Genomic DNA, 21,551 nt, shown 5'->3' with positions numbered 1-21,551 from the left:
ACTTTAGGTACAGAGCCCAAAGAAGTTGTTTTTGTTGTCTTCCATATGCTTTCTAAAGCAGTAAGCAAATCAAACAAGTAACGGGACATCCGTGGTCTGTAGTAGGATCACAGTAAAATAGATAAAATAGCAGCCAGCAATAATTTGTTGATTACAAATAAAAATAGTATAAACGTTCCATATGCAGCGCTAAACAACCATAATTAAATGCAGTCCATAAAAAGTATGACAAAGAGAAGAGATGAGGGCCCCACACCAGCTTTAGTATGAAATTACAGCACACCACACACGCGTTTTCAACTGATCACCTTACCAGAAAAAGGATTAAACAGACTTATGACATAGATCTGTATTTCCTCCTCAGCTTCCAACTAGGTGGACGTCTCAACAATGTCAAACGGCCAGTGTAATGGCCCACATCAGACTCATGGATCAATACATGGGATTCCAAATGTATACATTCACGTCCACTCAGCTCGACTCCCCAATCACCAGGAATGTACCAAAGTGATAAACAGAGGCGCTTTGTGAAGCACGTTTTTCAAACGTAAAAAGATTTAGATTGTACTTACAAAACATAGGGAACAACGGGCATCAATGTAAAACATTCATAAGGTGCCGCGGCTCATAGCGTGCTTGCGTTTTCAGTTAGGCGTGCGGTGTGCGGTAATTTTGTAATTTCACACTGAAGCTGGTGTGGGCTCTCATCTCTTCATCAAGCATATGGACTGCATTTATTATGGTTGTTTAGCGCTGCCAATGGAACGTTTTTCTAAAACAGTACACAAACTCTTTCATTAGTACTGAAAGGACTTTGAAATAAAATGATTTTGCAAACCTTAATTCAAAAATTTAGCAAAATAACCGATTCCATGGAGTAACCAGGGCATCAACTGTAAAGGCTATAGGATCCCTGGATCTGGAGACAAATCTGCTCAGTTTGTTGTTGAAAGTCCGCGTCTGGCGTTCCCCACCTGCGAAAGAGGTCTCAAAACATCTTGAGGTGAAAACATTATGTTCCGGAGTTGGAAGGTTGAGGACTTTGGAAGTCCGCTTGACAATTTTCTACACCTGGAATGTGCACAACAGGCAGGGTTGGAACATGATGTTCTGCTCAAGTGAGAATCCGTTTTGCTTCTCTACGAGATGCAGGAATTCTGGTTCCTCTCTGATGGCTGATGTAAGCCATGGCATTGTCTGACTAAATCCTGGTCAAGTGACTTCGAAGTCGGGAGGTCCAGTGTTGAAGGAATAATTAAATTGCTCTGAGTTCCAGATTACAGGGGATGCACTTCCTTTGGCAACCAAGTTCCTTGCACCAAGAGAATATCAAAGACATCTTCCAAGCCCATCAGGAAAGCATCTGTCTTGAGAACCTTCCAAACAAGTGGGAGGAAAGATTTTCCCTGACTTCAATGCCAGATTTGTTATCCACCAGGCTAGGGTATGGCTGGTTTTCTAGCTCAATCATATGAGATTGAGTTTGCCTGTAGCACTGTGCATATCTGAAACTGCCTCCAAGAAGCCCATCATCAAGCCCAGAACCATCAATCAAAAGTGAAAGGTCTGTTGGCTACTGTACTGTGGAGTCCAAACATAGCAGCAGAGAGTCCAGAGTTTGTCCTGTGGAAGGAAAATATTGGACAGGACCAGGCCTAGGTACTCCAAGTGATGAGTCGGTTCCAGAGCCAGCTTCTGGGGATTTAGGATCCATCCAAAACTCTATGGGGTCTGGTTCAACCATATGACCTTGGCTGCGCCAACAGTTCTCTCAGAAGTAGGTTGCTCAGATATCCCACTACGCAGATGCCCTGAAAAGGAAAGCAGAGCAAGGACAGGAGCTAGCACCTTCATGAAGACCCAAGATGTATTGGACAGATCAAAGAGAAGGCTGCGTGCAAAATGCAGTATCCTTGTTTGACATTTTGCCTTCTTTTTCTGGGGCAAAAAAGATACTCTTCCCCTCAGTAATCTCCTCTATAAAGTTCTTCATCAAGGGACATACGCAATAGGAATTTTTAGCACTGATGCTCCACAGATTCAGATTAATCCAGGATCCTGATATCCTTGGACCAGATCACACTGTTGAAACCAGCGGTGGCGGGAAACTGAAGTGTCCAAAGGTGCGAAATGTGAGGTAGTTCCCACTGCTTCAGCCTGACCAGCCTTACAAAAGTGACTTCAGAAACAGGGTCACATCTTGGGCTGTGCCACAGTTCTGCACCTGGAGAGTGCTCTGCAGTACACTTAGGTCTGGAAATTGCCACGATGCAGCCCAGGGCGCAAATAAATCCATGAGCAAATCAAAGAAAAACTGGTTCGACTTTTCTCAGCAGAGCTAGAAGCGGTTAAAGTGGATGTAAACCCACTCATCATTTCTAAATTACTTCCATAGTGCTTATCTATAAGGAAATACATGCCTCCTGCATGTATCCTTACCTGTCAAATATTCCCCCTTTAGCTGTTTGGAGCCCTGCAATACTCCGGATTCTGTGGGCAGGTGTGTTGTCTGGCGTTTGGTGGGCGGAGTCGTGATGTCAGTAGACTCCTTGCCCACCTCTACACTCCCCTTGGCCAGGCATTGATATTTCTTACACTGCACTTCTGCTGGTCTTGTGGATTATGCCCCATGATCACCAACATCCAGTCAAAACCCAGGAAAGTCACCACCTGACTTCAGCATGCCCAATCATGCTGAGGTGTGGAGCAGCCAATCCTAGTAGAGCTGGAGAAGAAAGGAGGGGGGATGTGAAGTACACAGAATGCCTCTCTCATGCTCCTGCATGAGTTAAGGAAATCACCTGTCAGTCACAGCAAGGGGGAAGAAACAGACACCTATTTCTCTGTGTGTGCATTTTTATCTTACTGAAAAAAAGATAGGAGGATTGCTCAGAGCTGGAGTAACTTTTTGTGGCAAGACTGGGCACAGATGAAATGACATCCTCTGCTGTAAAAGATCCTAATTAAAAAAAAAATTGGGTTTACATCCACTTTAAGCTGGCCATACAGACCAGCAGGTTCAACGATAGAAAATGACTTGATTCCCCCATCCACACACCCGATGTGAATGGGGGAATTCCTTCCACTGCGCTATTGTATTCTGACAGTGGGGAGACTGACCAAGAGAACATTTTTTAACAGGCTGGTTGTAAACAAGTTGATCCAAAGACTGATTTGTGTACAACCAGCCTGCTCATACATGGACCGAAATTTACCCGGTCTCTGCTGAACCGGCCAAACTTCGATCCATCTATAAACTTAATTCTGGTCTTAATTTTTTTTTTTTTTATTGCTGAGGTTCAAACCTACTGTAGGCAGCAGTATAATGCAACAGCATCTGAATTTCTGTGCTTCTATGGCTACATACACAATCTTTTAGCAAGCACTTCCATCTCCACTTAGAAGGGGAAGGGATGGGGATATGTAGGGCTTCTCAACCACCAGCCATCCATATAGTTCAGTGTCAATCTCATTGATGCCTATTCTGAATGTAGCCGGCTCTACAGAATCAGTGTCTGGGATGTGTTCCCAGAATTCACAGAACGTAGTCTGTACAGCCAGCTGAGTTCAGAGAAGACATTAGTGATTATCCACACTGCAAAACTGGTAAAACAAGGAAAACACAGGCCACCCCCAAAGAGAGAATGATGCACTTTCTGAACCCACCATGCAAAGAGACCTTTAAAGAATGTAAATGTCTTCTCAAGCAGAAAGAAGTAAAAATTGGTTATATGTATAAAGCCATTCCTACCAGCCACTGTTGTCCATAGACAAAAACATGACTTTTAGCGATGTCTACTCTATCCCATGCTAAAGTTAATACCAGTTGATCTAAAGCAGAAGCATTTGTTCCTAAGGAAAAGAAAAAAAAAAAGTATGTTAGTACCAAAAGAACATCAAACATTTGGGTATTCAGGCCCATATATAATATCACATCCACACACCATGCATTTTCAAAAAGCTGAGAATGTAAAGAATTAAATCATACTATGTTTTGTAGGTGTAGTTAATACTCTGCTTACTAAACTGTATTTCAATTAAAAATGTGCTACCTGTGCAGTAAACTAAGAAAAATACAGAGCTATAAATTAAAATTTTACCAAACCAATCAGGGTTTTCTATATATTTCTGGCATATAGACATACTTTAGATAAAGATGGGGCAGTAGGTACATCTTAAAGCCAGGTACACATGGGCCGAATGTCATGAGACACGTGCCGGTTTAAAAAAAAAAAATTTTTAAAAACGGCCGACATTCGGCCCATGTGTATGTCGGTCTGTCCGACGTTTGGCCGGCTTCTGGGTTGGATGGAAAAAACCTACAGCGTGTACAAGGCTTACCATGAATAGACCAATTTCCCCTCTTGCAGTAAATGATGGAGCGGTCAGCCAAATCTATGCCAGTCCTAACACAATAGAAAAATTATAATTACCTTTTAAGAGCGCAGTCAGTATTGCAACATCGATGTCCTGGTGTTCATCTGATCCAATGTGAAACACAGTGATCTGTTTACGATAAGCCAGTTTTTAATATTGTTAATTTTTATCTTTGAGGACAGCTAAAATGAAACAAAGTAAAATCGTAAAAGGTGCTTAGATGCAGAAAACAAAAAATAAATGTCATAATATTAAGGTTTAGGGCCCTTTCACATGATTTTCAGTTCCACATGTGAGAGTTTTCTAGAAGGATCCGGCTGGAAGCTTCATGTGGTTCTATGGGCAGGCTCATGTAAAACGGACCCTCCAGGTCCAAGAAAAAAAACAAACAAAAAAAAAAAACAAAACAAACAAACTTTAAAAGGACTGTGTCCTCTTTCATTTTTCCAGACGTAAATGTGATGGAAGCCACTTATAGAGCCATCACAAGTCGCCCTTGTCCACTGCGTAAATGCAGACACATACTGAACGAACAGGTTTGGATGTAAAGCGACACCCATTCCATTCAGCAGGGAATCTGCTCACATATTCCCTGCTGAATGGAGTGGGCAAAGCGCATGTGAAAAGGCCCTTAGTTGTTACCTGATGGACAAATGCAAGTATGCATCCGAAGCTTTTCAGTACCCACCGGTTACAGTGCTGGGAGTGAGCAGGGAGAGCGCTCTCAGCATGGAAATTTGTTTACACGGGGCCACATTTTTGCTGAAGCTCACCCACCAAAAGGCCACATATATGCATATGGCTGGCGGAAAGTGGTTAAGTATTAAGCAGCGGCAGATGAACATTCTGCCTGATGGTGCCTGTACAGTTCTGGGGCCAACATCACCTGGCAGAGCTTGGTGTGTAACCAGTGGAATCTCTCCCCTCTAAAAAGCAACTGCTGACACCAACAATCTTTTATGTCAATTGTAAAGGTGACATTCTAAGAAATGACCATCAACGTAAGGAGCATTCTTTCTACCACCCCCTCTCCCCAATGTATGGGACGTTCACCCTTCCGCTGAGCACCAGTGTAAGGGAGAATTTCATCTTCTAACCACCAATGTAAGGGAGCCCTACCAGGACCACCAATGTTATGGGGTCCTCTAACCACCAATGTAAGGTGGTCTTTACTGCTAATATGAGGGGAAACATTTTTACTGTCTGCTTTTCTTTTCTGGCCATTTCCATAATAATCATTTTAGGATTTTGAAAATAGATTTCCTGTATAGAACAGGGGGGTTGAAAAAAAAATATCCATTCTTGTATCAAGTCTAGGTACACCATATTCTTTATATTTTTATTTTTGCTATTACAGGCAGTCCCTGAGTTACGAACGGGTTAGGGACTGCCTGTTTGTTCTTAAGTCGGATTTGTTTGTAAGTCGGAAGCGCATGCGCAGAACGGCAGAGACATTGTTTTCCCGATGTTTTCCAACGTCGTTTTCCGCCGTCGTTTTCCGATGTGCCCGCCGACGCCGCCTCCCATTTGTAAGAAGGAGCCGTTCGCAAGTCAGAGGTTCGTAACTCGTGGACCCCCTGTATTATTATTACCTAAAACCTTCCCATCACACTTTAAAGCAAGGGTTCCTTGAGACCTGGAAAACATTTCAAGGGTTCCTCTGAGGTAAAGAGGTTGATAAAGGCTGCCTTATACTGTCCATACTTACTTTCATAGTTTAAAAACTATGAAATGTAGGATGTAAGAACAAGTTTAAAAATATCGATTATATACCTAACATTTTACAGCCATTTCCTTGAGTTAATGACAGATCACCACCTAGAAAGAATGGGATTGATTAGGGCAAATAGGGTGTTCACTTTGCAAGGGAATTTTCCCTTTGCTTAATGAATGTGGTGAAAATTCCAATATTCCAAAATGTGCAAGCAAAATAAAAAAAAAAAAGTATTTTTGCTTACACATGATTGGATGATGGAAATAAGCAAAGCTTCACCTCATTCATTGAGCAAATTCCCTTGCAAAGTGAACAGCCTTTAAAAAAATAAATAAATACAAAAAATGAAATATATATAATAATAAATAATAGTTTGTCCTTCAGGGGAAAAGATGATGATTGAGTGCAATAATTCTACAACCCAAGATTAGAAGGCAAGGATCATGGACACACAGGGCCTAAACTGCCTCAGACAGGTCATTGTGAAGAGCACCCAAAATTCTGAGAACCCAGATGGAGAAGTTCTTTTTACAGTTTTCAAAATGCCTATAATGACCTAGAGAGAAAGGAAAGAGACGGAAGGACAACTTCTTGAAGAATATGCAAACCCAACATTTCATGATCCTGATATGTGCCTCCTGTACTATGTACTTGTATGAAAAAAAAGTATCCTGTTCTCTTTGTATTGCTTCTTTGGTGTGAAATCTCTGAGGTTCCCTCTGCTTTCCTTTTAAAAACTGGCCACAATAGGCAGGAGAGCACAGCATGTTCCATTTTCTAGCTGCGCTGGAACTCAGCCTGCTCCCCTCAAAAGATAAGACTTCTGCTCACCAACCCCCCCAACTCTACACACAGCCATTCACTGGGAAGATCAGTGTGCGGTTTCTTCTCCACTACTGGGTCTCTATGCAGTTCAGAATAGAGCTCAAATACAAGGTATGTATAATGTTTTTTACATCAATACACAAATGTTTTGCCTTTCATTTCTACTTTAAACTGAATGGGTTGTTTTACAGGGTGAGGGTTTAAACATACTTTAAACTAGGGGTGTACAACCTGAGGCCCAAGATGGTTATGAATGTGGCCCAACACAAAAATCGTAAACATACTTAAAAAAATTGGGGAGGTTTTTTGAATTTTTTTGTAAAAATGTGTTTACACTTCGCAAACACATGTGGCCAAAGAAAAATTTGACTGTGTCTCTTTACTGTACTTTTATAAGTTTTATCTTCCCAAAGACAAAGCCAATAGGAATGTGGGGGGGAAAGTCAGGGAGCAGGCTTGCCCTAGATAGTCTTTTTTTTTTTTTACCCTTCAAAACAGCCATCCCATCAACCTTTACACATATATAGCTAAAATCTGTCACCTCCACCCAAAAATGCTCCGGAAAAAATACCCCACCAGGTGTCTAACTATTTCGGTAACCATTTGCAGTTCATACCAATTCCTTGCTCTTCATGCACTCCATTACAATCTGGAAGAGGTGGAAGGCTTCAGACTGGCTAAAGTTAAACGTCTTTTTGATAGTTGAAATGATCTCTGGCTCAGCACCTTCTGGCAGAGTCCTAAAATTAAAAAAAAATTAGTTTCTCCTGGCTTTTAAGCTACACATTTATTACCTTTCTAGTATTGTAAAACATACGCACCCTCCTTCTTCAGTTTGTTTATGTACATAGGCCAATACGTCAGCAGCTCTTCCAGTTCCTTCACATACAACAACTGGTACAGGAGGACTCTCTTGCAGGTAATTCAAAACCGTAAGAATCACATTTGGACCACCTTCAAATATCAAGGCTACTACAGGCACTCCCTGGCCAATGCCTACAAAATTAAGAAAAAAGGGAATATATGTAAAGCATGCTCCATTACAAACTTTAAAAACGTGGTACCACAAGATATTGAAAAAAAACAAAAAAACAAACACTCATTAAAAAAAAGGAACATACGGGCGTGGATGCGTTGCAAGTTGATTGTTTTTTCAAGTTCCCTTCTTAAACTCTCTTCCGCTCCATATTTTCCAACAGTGCCGTCATCCACCAAAATAAAATGGGAATGAAGATTATTGAGGACATTCAGTTTACTCAGAGGATTCAACAAGGTTTGATAAGGAGCGATCACCTAAACGGGATCAAAAAATACATTTTTGACACTAGGGATAATTACATGATCCATATTCTTTTTTAATGAAAACATTTACTTACATCTCTTCCAACCAAGTCATTCCGGTTTTCAATGATTCCCCATGGAGCAATACCAATGGTACAAATTTTTCGAGATGACCGTGAAGCGTGTTCTTTGAGAGCATCACCAACATGTTTAGCAACACCTATACATATATATTAAAATAAAAAAAATAAAAATAAACAGAAGGTGTCATGCTGGTAAATAAACTTCTCATACAAGGTCTAAAACAAATTTCTGGCCAGCTAGGCAGGAAATACTATACCATGTATTCTCCAACCAGCTTACCCCTCGTTTGATTGTGTAACAAAATGGTCTCATTAAGGCCCCTTTCACACTGGGGTGGTGGGAGCGTCGGCGGTACAACAGCGCTATTTTTAGCGCTGCTGTACCGTCGTATTTGCAGCGGTATTCGGCCGCTAGCGGTGTGGTTTTAACCCCCGCTGGCGGCCGAAAAAGGGTTAAAATCCCTCGTACAGCGCGGCTATAGCCGCGGTATTACCGCGGTATAGCCGCGCTGTCCCATTGATTTCAATGGGCAGGAGCGGTGTATTCACTCCAAAAAAGCGGTTTGCGGGACTTTTTTCACCGCCCTGCCTGCGCACCGCGTCAGTGTGAAAGCCCTCGGGCTTTCACGCTGAACAAACAGCGGAGGCTGTTTAGGGGCGGTTTTCAGGCGGTATTTTTAGCGCAATACCGCCTGAAAACTGCTCCAGTGTGAAAGGGGCCTAAGTAACTTATTTGTACACTTGGAGTAACACTAAAGACCCATACCTAAAGATTTGCTGTCTCATTTAAAGTGGTTGTAAACCTCAGACATGAAATATGAATAGAGCATATATAGTGTCATTTCTGTATGCTGCTTTGTTTCTTTGCTATCAGCATGAATCACTTCTGACAAGTTTTTCCTGACACCAAGAGAAAAATTAGGGATCTCCAGCCGATTGACAGCCTCAGCTCTGTTCCTGTGTGCTGTGTAAGGGGGGGGGTCCCTCCAATCAGATCTCAGAGCTCTGCAGAGTGTCATTTCAGCTCTCCGTCTCCTGCATTCTGAAAGCTCAGACAAGCTGTATAAATTGAACTTTGAACGGATGCAGAGAAGAGAAGACTGCAGATAAACAGATACATTTGCAGGAGTATTTGTCTCATCTCTGTGTGTCACCTGAGGCCAGTCACTTTACTGCCTATATGTAAGGGTTTACAACCACTTTATCCACTTCACCTCCAGAAAGGTTTTACCCACTTCCTTAATCAGGCTGTTTTTTGCCATATGGCACTGCGTCGCTTTAACTGACAATTGCGCGGTCGTGTGACGCTGTACCCAAATAAAATTAATGTCCTTTTTTCCCCCCACAAATAGAGCTTTCTTTTGGTGGTATTTGATCACCTCTGCATTTTATTTTTTGCGCTATAAACAAAAAAAAAGACCAACAATTTTGAAAAAAAAAAAAAAAAAAAAAAAAGAAATTTTTTACTTTCCACTATAATACATATCAAAACAAAAAAAAAAAAAAAGTAAAAAAGAAAAAATTTCTTCATTAATTTAGGCCAATATGTATTCTGCTGCATATTTTTGGTAATAAAAAAAAAAAAAAAAAAAAAAATCCCGATAAGCTTATATTGATTGGTTTGCGCAAAAATGTTATAGAGTCTACAAAACTAGGGGAAAAATTTATGGACATTATTTTTATTTATTTTTTTTACTGGTAATAGCAGCGATCTGCAAATTTTTAGCGGGTCTGTGACACTGCAGCGGACAAAGTGACAATTTTTGGGGACCCAAGACACCAATACAGTGATCAGTGCTAAAAAAATGCACTGATCAATGTATAAATGACACTGGCTGGGAAGGGGTTAACACCAGGGGCGATCAAGGGGTTAAATGGGTTCCCTGGGAGGTGCTTTCTAACTGTGGGGGGAGTGGATTCACGGGAGGAAAGGAGAGAGCGTGATTCAGCTTAGCTGAAATGCAATCTGTCTCTTTTCCTCCCTGACAGATCAGCGGTGTGCTTTGTTTACATCGGCACACCGCTGCTCCGTGTTCTCTTATGAATGATCGGCGGGTTGTGGCCACCAGACCCGCTGATTGGCTCTCCCTATGTTCAATCACAGTGGGAGAGGTGCTCCGGCGGCACGGTCGCGCCCCCTAAACCGCGTGCACAAAATCACGTACAGGTACTGCCGAAGTAAATGTACGTGGGGCGGACCGGAAGCGGATAAAGGATAAGCTCACCTTTGGGAACATATTACATGTTCCACCTGTTTAGCCGCTGCCCGATCCCCACACTCCCTGTGACAGCAGTGCGGGGAGAAGTTCCCCATGCTAGCTGTCACTTTTTGAAATCAGCATTCCGCTGTGTGAATGAAATCATTCATTCACACAGCTGTGTGTGAAAATGAACTACAAGCCCCAACATCCTTTGCGGGTGTTGGCTTGTAGTTCTTAATGAACTACCAGGGTGCTATGGAGTGCCATGGTAGTTCATGAATTCTTCTTGTCAGATTGCATCTGCTTGCCAGTATGGGATGTACTGGCACACAGATACTCTGACAGATCTGCAGGAGACCTGCATGGCACCTGCTGATGCAAAACTTTACAGGCTCCAAAAAATAAATAAATAAAATAATAATTATAATTGCACATTTTTTTGCAGGTAAAAAAAAATGTGCATTATTTTATTTCTAAAAAGCTAACTTACCCTTTAAGTTTATGTGACTAATCAGTACCTTAAAATTGCCTTTTTCCCCTTGAATCCCTTTATAAGAATTGGTATTGTTCTCCTCCACCTCTCCTGCTGCCTAATGATCACTTTCCCCATCAGCCAGATTCTTTTGTTTTACTATATCTCCAGATTCTAAGGAGACACGCTACGCAAACGTTCAGGTATGGCCATGGGATTCTTTTTACCAGTGTGGAACATACCACCACCTAACAATGGAAATAAAAAACACATTACAACAGGTTTAAATGGTCTTTACCAGCATTTACTCCTCCAGTAACAATCCAGGCTCCCGTTGTTAAAGCTGCTTTGATGAGACCTTTGCCAATTAATTGCTTTACACGTGGATGAAGCTCAAATTTCTGATTTCCTCCATGTACAGAGATAACGAGTTTGGGCAATTCCATCTGCCATTCTTTCAGCATAAGCTGCAAAATGGTTTCTGGTCTTGTGTCATATGACAACCTAACATACTAAAACAAAACAAAAACAAAAAAAATGTCAGTACAGATATTGTAACATTTGGTAATTACCAAACATTGCTTTTTGCACAAAAGCTTGAGGTTGTTACAGCGCTGCAAGTTTACAACCTTGAGGCTCAGTTCACACTGCAGCGATGTGTGAACCCTGCGAATCCACTGCGCCCACTGTTCCCACATCACATGTCTCCCGGCGGCAGTTCACACTGCCCTATGCGAACTGCTGGGAGTGTCAATTGAAAGTCAATGACACCCCCAAATCAGTTTGCATATCGCAGTGCGATCTGCAAATTCGGACATGAATTGGATCGCACCTATGCGATCTGATTCTGCTGCGGACTAAAAAAAGGGTCCTGTGTGAGTTTGTCCGAATGCGATGCGATTTCAGCCATACTATCTGTATGGCTGCATTTGCATTGCACGGACATCACATGTGATTTGCACTGAAGTGCGGTGTGAATCACATGCGATCTCGCACCACGCAGCAGTGTGAACTGGCCCCAACTCTGGATGGACTCATAGTCACCTCTCAAGCTGGATCCTGCCTTTTATCGAAACCATCAGATAACTCTTGCTCTACCTCTTAGTGCCTGCCGGAGCAGAAAAAGACTTTGTAGTACATTTGTAAATAATTTGTCTCTTCACTATCTCTCACATGCATTGTGGGATGTCCTGCAGAAGCAGGAAATAGCTGCAGACATCCCCAAAGGGATCGGTAACACATGCAGAGAAGTGGGAAAAGAGGTATGTCTGTGGAGGTCCAATACAGAATTTTGGCAAAGCACAGGCTATATCTTATTTTTGGGATCAACTAATGATCAGCCCTCTTGACTACCACTCAAAACAATACTAAAGTGCAGGGCATAAAACACACAAAAATAGATGCATGGAGGCGTTGACTCCAGGAACGGCTGGCATTAGATCCCTGGATGGACTTTCTTTTCTTCTCTATCTTTCTTACTCTTTTTTCCATTCCTCACCCTTTTACCTCTTTCCCTACCTATTTTACACAAATGATCAGCAGTGGGAGTTATATTCCCCATAAATGATTGCATTGTGTTTTGATAACAGAGAGAGTAACTGAAGCTTACAACATAAAATAAATGTCTCATAGTCTGAAGAATCTCTCAAACCTCTCTAAGGTTTTGCAATATTATTGTTCAAAGCATTAAGGTCTATGGCCGTATCACAGACAGACCAGTAGGGCTATCCCTGGGTGGGCCTTCTTCCATCTACGGGGGCCTTGAGGGTTTCTTCTGTGCAACCACCTATTTAACATTTGTTCCTCATATTTGTTTTTGTGCCTATAATCGGTCAACAAAGTTGACCTGCCTTATTAGCGATGCCCCAATTAAGCTTCCCTCTCACCCCCCCCCCCCCCCCACACACTTCCCCTTCCTTTTGTTACTTATGTACTTAAATTGTTGAATGACTCAAGCATGGTATGGATTGTTTGCCGTTCTATTTTGTGAGGTTTCCAGAGAATTTTCAATAAAAACAATTGAAACAGAAAAATAGATACAGGGTCTCATCACTTGTTGCCACTTGCATCTCCTCCTTTTCTGATCTGCCCAAGTTATCCTTAAAGTGTCACTAAACTCACATCATAAAGAACTATCAATAAATGCAGTTCATACTCACTGTATTCTGCAAATTAACCTGGTTGTCCCCAATTCAGCTAGGGATTTTGCAGCTGTGGTGTCAACTCTGCACATGCTCAGTTTTCAGTGAGTTTATATAGTGAGCATTTCCTCTCTATCACATCTGAGCTGACCTTGTGACTATAGAGTCACACATGTGGGCGTATATTATTCTAAGACACAGACTGGAAGGAAGTGATACAGCCTGTGACAGGCAGAAATCCGTCCATGCCATGTTATTTCCACAAAAAAATAAAAATTTAATTTCAAATATATATTTGTATGACAATTAAAAACAGTTTATTGATATGAAATATTTATTTGTACGCTCTATTCCAAAGGCTGTTTTTTTTAATACAAGACCTGCAGCAGAGGACTAGAAGCTCCTCCTGCAGACAGGCTGGGAGAGAGCTTGGTCATATGACAGCTGTACATCGATTAGGAAAAAAGGTACTTAGATTTTTTTTTTTTAATTAAAATAATTACAGTGCCATCATCCACATATAGAAATAGAAAGGACAATGGAAACTAAACAATGTGCGTTTAGTTAGTATCACTTAAAATCCAGTTTAGAAGCTCTTAAGTTCAACTAAAAATAGCAGATAAGGGATTGTTCTATCAAAAAGGGATTCACACTCAAGTAGCACACATGCTCAAAGGGGTGGAAAACCAGTTAATTTATTGTCAATCATTCAACTACTGGAAATGGGGACCATAAAGCCCCGTACACGCAGGCCAAAAATCATCCAGTATAACTGAAACCGGCCAACATTCGGCCTGTGTGTACACCAGCCTGCCCAACAAAAGCTGACCAAGCTCAATAGCACAGCAGGGAGATCGCTAACATCAAATAGTTACTACAGCGGCTCCTCCCAAGCTCTTCAGTTCTTTTTTTCGTTCAGCCCGCTGGGTATAGTGATAGTGTGTACAAGGCATAACTCTACTTCTTTGGTTATTAAGTGTCCCACAGTACTGCACCCAGGTACCTTGGCTCTGTAGGAATGAGATCCACCTTGAAAATTGATAACACCATATGCATCTGTTGGGCTCTCTTCTGTGTCTTTCTCAACGGTCCATACTTCTTGCTCTCCTGTGAAATTTTCACCTAGTTTCAGATCGGAGTACTTCATAGCAATGCTGGCTGTGAAGCAGGCATGCTGTCTGACAAGACGGCCACAACAGCATCTAAAAGAATGATGAAAAGTATTTACACAACACCTCACAAACCACTAAAAAGCATTACAGGTATATTGCACCTTATTTAGAAAATTTACTTTAGCTTTAAAGTATTTACACAAAAAGGGTAAATACTTTGAGAACAAAAGTTACCTCAATGAAGTAACGAAGAATATTTTATATAGAATTATAAAAATGTTTATATATATATATATATATATATATATATATATATATATATATATATATATATATATACACACACACACACACACACACACACACACACACACACATATATATACATACATACATATATCAGATTAGTAATTCTTTAAAACACAGGAGTACACTGTACCTTACAAGTTGCTGGCATATCTGGCATCCTGGAAGGCATCTGTAAAAAAATGAATAAAATAATTATTACAGAAGATGTTCCTGTTGTTGGCTCTAAGATTACAATGCAAAATATAATAAATGGACACCATTTTTTTCCAGATGTGCACAGCATATCAGCATATGGTTACAGGGACCTGTATCGTACAAAAATTAATTCTTATTTCAAGACACATTTTACGTTTTGCTGAAAATCTGCACTGGTCTGATTTGGAAATTAAAGCAGACATTGGATTAATTTGATAGTCCCCCACCCATATCCCTTGAATAACATTAAAAAGAAAAAAAACACACACACACTTTTATTCCCCCCTCTATTTTATTTTGGTAATGTTTAAAAGTGTGTTTTTTTAATACAGGTTGGGGGAACAACAAATACGCAGACCTTGCATTTTCATCGTTCATTTTTAATAGTTCATTTTTAACAAGGGTCAGGCTAAAAAATTACATATGAGGCCGGGTTCGGTACGACACGACAGTCACACTTTGGATATGAATTTGCCCTGCGACTTGAAGTCCGACATGCGTCCTACTTCAATGAACAGGGATCCGACTTTGATCCCCGACAATTCCAGGCACTGTGTCTGGTATGAATCTTTAGAGGGAACTCCAATTCAATGTAAAAAAAACCCGGCATGGGTTCCTCCTCCAAGAGCATACCAAGAGGGATTTTCAGGGGAACCCCCATGCCAAAAAAACGGTGTTGGGGCCACCCCCCCTTCCCAAATCCAGACCCTTATCCGCGAACAAAGCCTGGCAGATCAGGAAAGGGGGTGGGGACAAGTGAGCCCCTGCACCCCCCACCCCAAAGCCTTCCAAAATCTTGTTACTTGTGGGCATTTCCATAACATATGAAAATAATCCCTTCCTCAGTGTGACAGCGATGGCATTCTGGTGAATCCACTCAACCCATTTTATACATACGAGCTGGGGTATAGTAGATTCTATGCATAAAGTTAAATTGTATTATTTTGTCCCTAGCAGATATCACCGAGGGCAATAGAGCCCCCACTACCTCAGACCAGGTTTCATTTGTTAGGGTCGGGATGTCAGATGCCCATTGTCTAGCTATTTTCTCCATTCTCTGGGAGGAGGAGGTCAAGAGAAGAGAACAGTACCTAGAAATAAGTTTGGTATAGTCATCTTCAAAAAGCAGTTTCTCCAGTCTAGAAGGGGAAAGTGACACCTCAGTCAATCCAAACTGAGCCGATATCGCATGTCGCTGTTGCAGGTAACTATAAAAGTGCTTGTTGGGGATTTTATATGCCAACTGGAGATCCCCAAACGTTTTAAAGACCCCCAACAGAAAACAGTTGGTGAGTATATTTAATGCCATAATTAGTCCATCGTATCCCCTCAGGGATCATGTATACTTCAATCAACTAGGGATTAAACCAGAGGGGAGTGTTGGGCGATGTATTTAAGGAGGAGCCCCCTATTTTTTTATTGCAGAGGTGGAAAATTTTATGCGAAAGTTTAAGAATATCAGCTCCGTCTTCTGGTTATGGGCCATTACTATATAGTACATTAATTAATGCTTGGTAGCAGTGGACCAGTGCTGCCTGAGCAGCCACCAAGGCGGTGTCTAGACCTGGAAAAAAATACCAGTGTGTATGTATCAGTTGGGATGCTAAATAATAGCACTGCAGATTTGGAAATGCCAGGCCCATGGCGGGTAAATATAACCTCTCAAGAGAGACCCTAGGTAACCTAGATCCCCAGAGAAATGAGGCAAGTATCCCACTGATTTCTGTGAATAGTTTTTTGGGGATATAAATTGGGGCATGCCATAGTGTATAAAGAAATCTTGGTAGGTATATAATTTTGAATATGAGAGGTAACTTGGACCAAGTCTGCAAATTGGTTTTCAGACGAATCACCAGAGGGGTAAGATTATTGGAGATATAGGTACTTAATGGTAATTGGATCTCCACTCTCAGGTACCAGAACTTAGAAACTACTAAAATGAGTGAGCTTTCGGTGCTCAGCAAGATTGGGCTACTCACTAAGCACATTTTCCAAGACAGGGCAAGCACAGAGGCAATCCAGTGGCTTTGGACATAAAAACTGCTCCTGTTGCCTCCAAAACAGCTCTAACCATCGAGGAATGGACTGCAAAGTAACTTCCACATGAATGGCAGGACCCAAGGTTTCCCAACAGAAGATTAACCAAAGCATCATACTGCCTCCACCAGCTGGCCTTCTGTATACTAGGGACACGTTCACACAAGACAGCCTTGCTGAAAGCACTAATGCTGGTGTTCCATGGGGAAAGGAACAGTGCCAATGCACCCGATGTGCTGAAAAAAGGTAATGCACGCAGTGGTGTGAATTGAAACCATAGGAAACAAGGCTTTTTGCCATGTCTTTTGCTGGGACAGTGCCAGGCAAGGCTGTGCAGCATAGACTCAGCCCACCTAGTGTGAATGAGTACTTATTGTGAGTTTCAGCTGGCTAGCAACATAAGAGAACATAGTACAAAAACAGAAAAACATTGTCATCACAATGTGAACCACTTCTTTATTACCAATGGGCACAAACAACTACCATAGCTCAAAAGTGGACACATAATTCACATTGTTATAATTTACCTGTGTGGGTCCTTTGAACTTGGAATTATATAGATACATTCTCTTTTCTTGAAGGTATTTTCTATCCAAGATTTCTGGGACTAAAAAGCAAACGTGGAAAACACAATAAGTACATTTTTATAATACTTAAAGTATTGATAATACATAACCCATGTATGCAGTGTATTAAACCCAATTTCAATATCAAAACTTTATATGTAAAGTCATCCTCAACATATCCACAGCATACCATTTAGTGTTTAGTAGTGGAATAATAATGAAATACTGGTTTAATGGTGGAATCTTCCTGCTCACATATAAGCTCTCTGGGGGTATAACTACCAACAGCCTTCTATATGTCATAGGGAACCGACAGCAGGTCATTGACAGTGTTCACAGCTGGACTAAAATCCTGGAGAAAAAGGTGCTCTATGTGCTCCTACCAGTGCTGCTCACATGTTCAAAAACCTAAACCTCTCTGCTGATGGAGAGGATTAGAAATCTGATTAGTCACATGATCTTGGCTGAAAGGGACGAGAAGACAAGTCAAAGGTTTTTGATTTACATGACCAATACAGCATGGAGCCTGGATCTAAAGTTTATGGTATTTTCTCTGGAAAGGCAAGTCTTCGGCCCTTCACTAGTAAAGCGATATTAAAGCCTATTTAAAAAAAAAACTGGTATACTTACCTGCTCTGTGCAGTGGTTATGCACAGAGCAGCCCAGATCCTCCTCTTCTCAGGTCCCATGCCAGCGCTCCTGGCTCCTCCCTCGTGCCCCCACAGCAAGCAGCTTGCTATGGGAGGAAAAAGCAGGCATGCTCCCGTGCTACTTACAAACGGATCCGTGGCTCAGTACCGCCCCCTCCGTCTCCTGATTGGCTCACTGGCTGTGATTGACAGCAGCGGGAGCCAATGGCTCCTGCAGCTGCCAAAAGCCAAGCAGGAGTGTGAATCTCCGGAGTGGCAAGGCTCTCACAACGATGGATTGAGAGGGGGCTCAGGTAAGTATGGGGGGGGGGCTGGGAGGGCTGCTGCACACAGAAGGTTGAAGGACAATTACTCAGTCATGCAACACTGTACCCATATTAAATTTGCTTCCTTTTTTTCACACAAATGGAGCTTTCTTTTGGTGGCATTTAATCACTAGTGGTTTTTTTATTTTTTGTGCTATAAATAAAAAAGTCTGTAAATTTTGTGGGAAAAAAATGCCTTTTTCTTTGTTTCTGTCATAAAATTTTGCAAATTAGTAATTTTTCTTCATAAATTTTGCCCAAAATTTATACTGCCACATATCTTTGGTAAAAAATAACCCAAATTAGTGTAAATTATGTGGTCTTTGTGAAAGTTATAGAGTCTACAAACTATGGTGCCAATTACTGAAAAGTGATCACATCTGATCACACCTGATGTACTGAAAGGCCCATCTCATTTCTTGAGACACTAAAGTCAGGAAAGTACAAATACCCCCCAAATGACCCCTTTTTAGAAAGTAGACATTTCAAGGTATTAAGTAAGTAGCATGGTGAGTTTTTTTAAGTTGTAATTTGTTCCCACAATTCTTTGCAAAATTAAGATTTTTTTTTTTTTTTTTTGCAAAATTGTCATATTATCAGGTTATTTCTCTCAAAGAGCATATGCATACAACAAATTACACCCCAAAATACATTCTGCTACTCTTCCCAAGTATGGCAATAACACATGGGTGAGACTTTTACACAGGCTGGCCACATACAAAGGCCCAACATTGAAGTAGCATCTTCAGGCGTTCTACGAGCATAAATGACACATCTCATTTCTCAAACACCTATTACAGTTTTGAAGGCCCTGGAGCCCCAGGACAATGGAAACACCCACAAAATGACCCCATTTTGGAAAGCAGACACCCCAACGTATTATCTATGAGGCATAATGAGTCTTTTGAACGGTTCATTTTTTTCCAGAAGTTTTTGGGAAAAAAATGAAAACGCTTTTTTTTTTTTTTTTTTTACACAAAGTTGCCCATTTATCAGATATTAGGCCCAACATCCAAGTAGTACTATCAGGCATTCTACAAGCATACATGACATATATAATTTCCTGGCAACCTATCATTTTTGCAGGTCCTTCATATTTCTAACACATAGCATGTACATACCAAGAATTACAATCCAAAATAAATTCTATTGCAGAAAGGGTAAAAAAAAAAAAAAAAAGCATTACATGTGATTTTGCACTGGTCCAGGCAGCAGACAGGGATGAGCTTAGTGACAGCAATAGTAATTATCCAGGCAGCAGGCAGGAATATTGTCTATAGTCAGCACAAGGATATTGTCAGCACAGCACAGTCCATAGCACAGCCATAATATTGGTCCTGGTACACTGTTGCCTGCAGACACTTATTATTGTACCGCTCTCCAGCCCTTCATAAACATACTGCCTCTTGCTACAGCTAACTATTTGCATAGCACAGGTAGCGTTGTGGTCCGTTCATGCGGCAGGCAGAGGCATGATGGCAGTAAGTCAGCAGCAGGCTGAGGGCCGCAATCAGGTAAGACCTGTGCACAGGGGTAGAGGCTTCGACCCACCCAAATCTCTATGAAGCCTCCAGACTCCAGACCCTAATCCGGAAATTCCAAATCCCAGAGAAAAACAAAAAAAATTGTTTTCTCCATCCGGAAAAACAATTCTGGAGCCCCTCACATATGTGAGACCCCTCTGTACTACAGTAGCAAGACAACAGATCAGTCCAAGGTAGCCAAAAGCATAGTCCATAAAACAAGCCAGGGTCAGTTCACGTGCAAGCAGTCCAAAAACGGTAGGCAATAGCGTAGTGGATAAAACAGGCCAGGGTCAGTTCACGTGGAAGCAGTCCAAACGGTGGGCAGAGGCATAGTCACAAAACAGGCCAGGGTCAGTTCACGTGGAAGGCAGTGGCATGGTTATTTGGGGCATGGAAAATGGTCAGCACAGATAATGAAAATGGGGAAATGGTTAAAAATATGGGATAATATTTTAGGGATGTATGATAAAGTTGGAAGCATTCACCAATGCAAAGGCCAGGTTGGGAGGGACACTGGGGACAATGGTAGCTGGTATCTTTTCGAAATCCTCTTTTGCTGCACAGGCAACATTTTTTTTGCCGTCTTCGACCTGCTTCAGAAGGTGGAATGTTGAAGGGGAATTGGCGCTCATGAAGTCGGCTAACAGCATCAGAGTGAAGGTCTTCTGGGGGGGACTTTGCTGATAGATGAGGGACGTGACAACAACTTCTATGAATTTTAGGAAGGGGCGGAGCTTTCCGTGGATTTGGTGTAGACTACGTAGGAATTATAAATGTCTAAATGGATGAGATAAATTGCTTGTACCAGAATCGGGACCTTCTTATTGACAAATAGGGCTGAATCATTTGATCATTGAAATACCCCCCTATGTAGAGATTATAATCTTGGACACATGTTGGCTTTTCAATGGGACCTTGTCTTCTTTGAACCTCACTTGTAGTGTCATCATGGATGGAGGACATCATGTGCACATCCCTTTTATCCTTCGACCTCAAGGCCAGCACTTCGTTACATCTCAATGTTGCTCTTTCCCCCGCTCCCCCCTTTGCATCTTTTTGTTCGCTAGAGATTGTGGGAAGCCCTTCCTATTCTTTCTGGAGGTTCCGCAGGCCAGGGTTTTTGCAATGTATAAGTATTTGAAAAGGGGCAGGCTGGTGTAGAAGTTGTCAAGGTATATGTGATATCCTTTGTTCAGAAGTGGGTATGCCAGGTCCCATACAATCTTTCCAGTTGTGCCCATGTAGGCCGGGCACTCAGGGGGCTGGAGCTGGGAATCTCTTCCTTCATATATTTGGAACGCATACAGATATCCTGTGACTCTCTCACAGAGCTTGTAAAATTGTATTCCATATCTGACCCTTTTGCTAGGAATATATTGCTTTATTTCTAGCCAGCCTGAAAAGGGTACCAGGGACTCATCGACACATATATTCTGATCAGGGACATAGAGTTCTGCAATTTCTTGAGAAAAGAAATTTATCAGTGGGCGAATTTTATATAACTTGTCGTAATTTGGATGATTGCGGGGAGGGCACTGGGTGTTGTCACTAAAATGAAGAAAGCGCATTATCATCTTGTATCGGGACCTGGACATTACGGCAAAATAAATGGGCATGTGGTGGACATGGTTGGTGGACCAATAGGCATGTCCTTCATTTTTTATTTGTAAGCCCCATGTTTATGGTGAGGCCCATAAACAATTTGAACTCCAAATTCAGATCTCTCCACAACGGACGGGCATATGATGATTGGGGGT

General features: G+C 41.6%; 1 protein-coding gene across 3 annotated transcripts in view; it reads right to left on the bottom strand.

Annotated features, from left to right (window-relative positions):
* The window catches only part of LOC141131399 (transient receptor potential cation channel subfamily M member 7-like), a 202,535-nt gene that overhangs the window by 117,922 nt on the left and 63,062 nt on the right, over positions 1–21,551 (bottom strand). For 2 of the 3 annotated variants that reach the window (XM_073618613.1, XM_073618614.1), the window contains exons 2-11: positions 17,275–17,354; positions 14,646–14,684; positions 14,098–14,296; positions 11,252–11,465; positions 8,293–8,417; positions 8,038–8,209; positions 7,738–7,912; positions 7,533–7,656; positions 4,434–4,506; positions 3,752–3,852 (exon numbers count right to left, since the gene is read on the bottom strand). In XM_073618613.1, coding sequence (XP_073474714.1) covers positions 3,752–3,852; positions 4,434–4,506; positions 7,533–7,656; positions 7,738–7,912; positions 8,038–8,209; positions 8,293–8,417; positions 11,252–11,465; positions 14,098–14,296; positions 14,646–14,684; positions 17,275–17,354 — 1,302 coding nt within the window. Of the gene's footprint in view, positions 1–3,751; positions 3,853–4,433; positions 4,560–7,532; positions 7,657–7,737; positions 7,913–8,037; positions 8,210–8,292; positions 8,418–11,251; positions 11,466–14,097; positions 14,297–14,645; positions 14,685–17,274; positions 17,355–21,551 lie in introns of all 3 variants that reach the window. The other variant, XR_012242767.1, reaches the window with a different exon arrangement.

The sequence above is a fragment of the Aquarana catesbeiana genome, linkage group LG03 (assembly GCF_042186555.1).
Source record: "Aquarana catesbeiana isolate 2022-GZ linkage group LG03, ASM4218655v1, whole genome shotgun sequence".
Lineage (NCBI taxonomy): Eukaryota > Metazoa > Chordata > Amphibia > Anura > Ranidae > Aquarana > Aquarana catesbeiana.
This window is presented reverse-complemented; position numbering and strand designations above follow the sequence as displayed.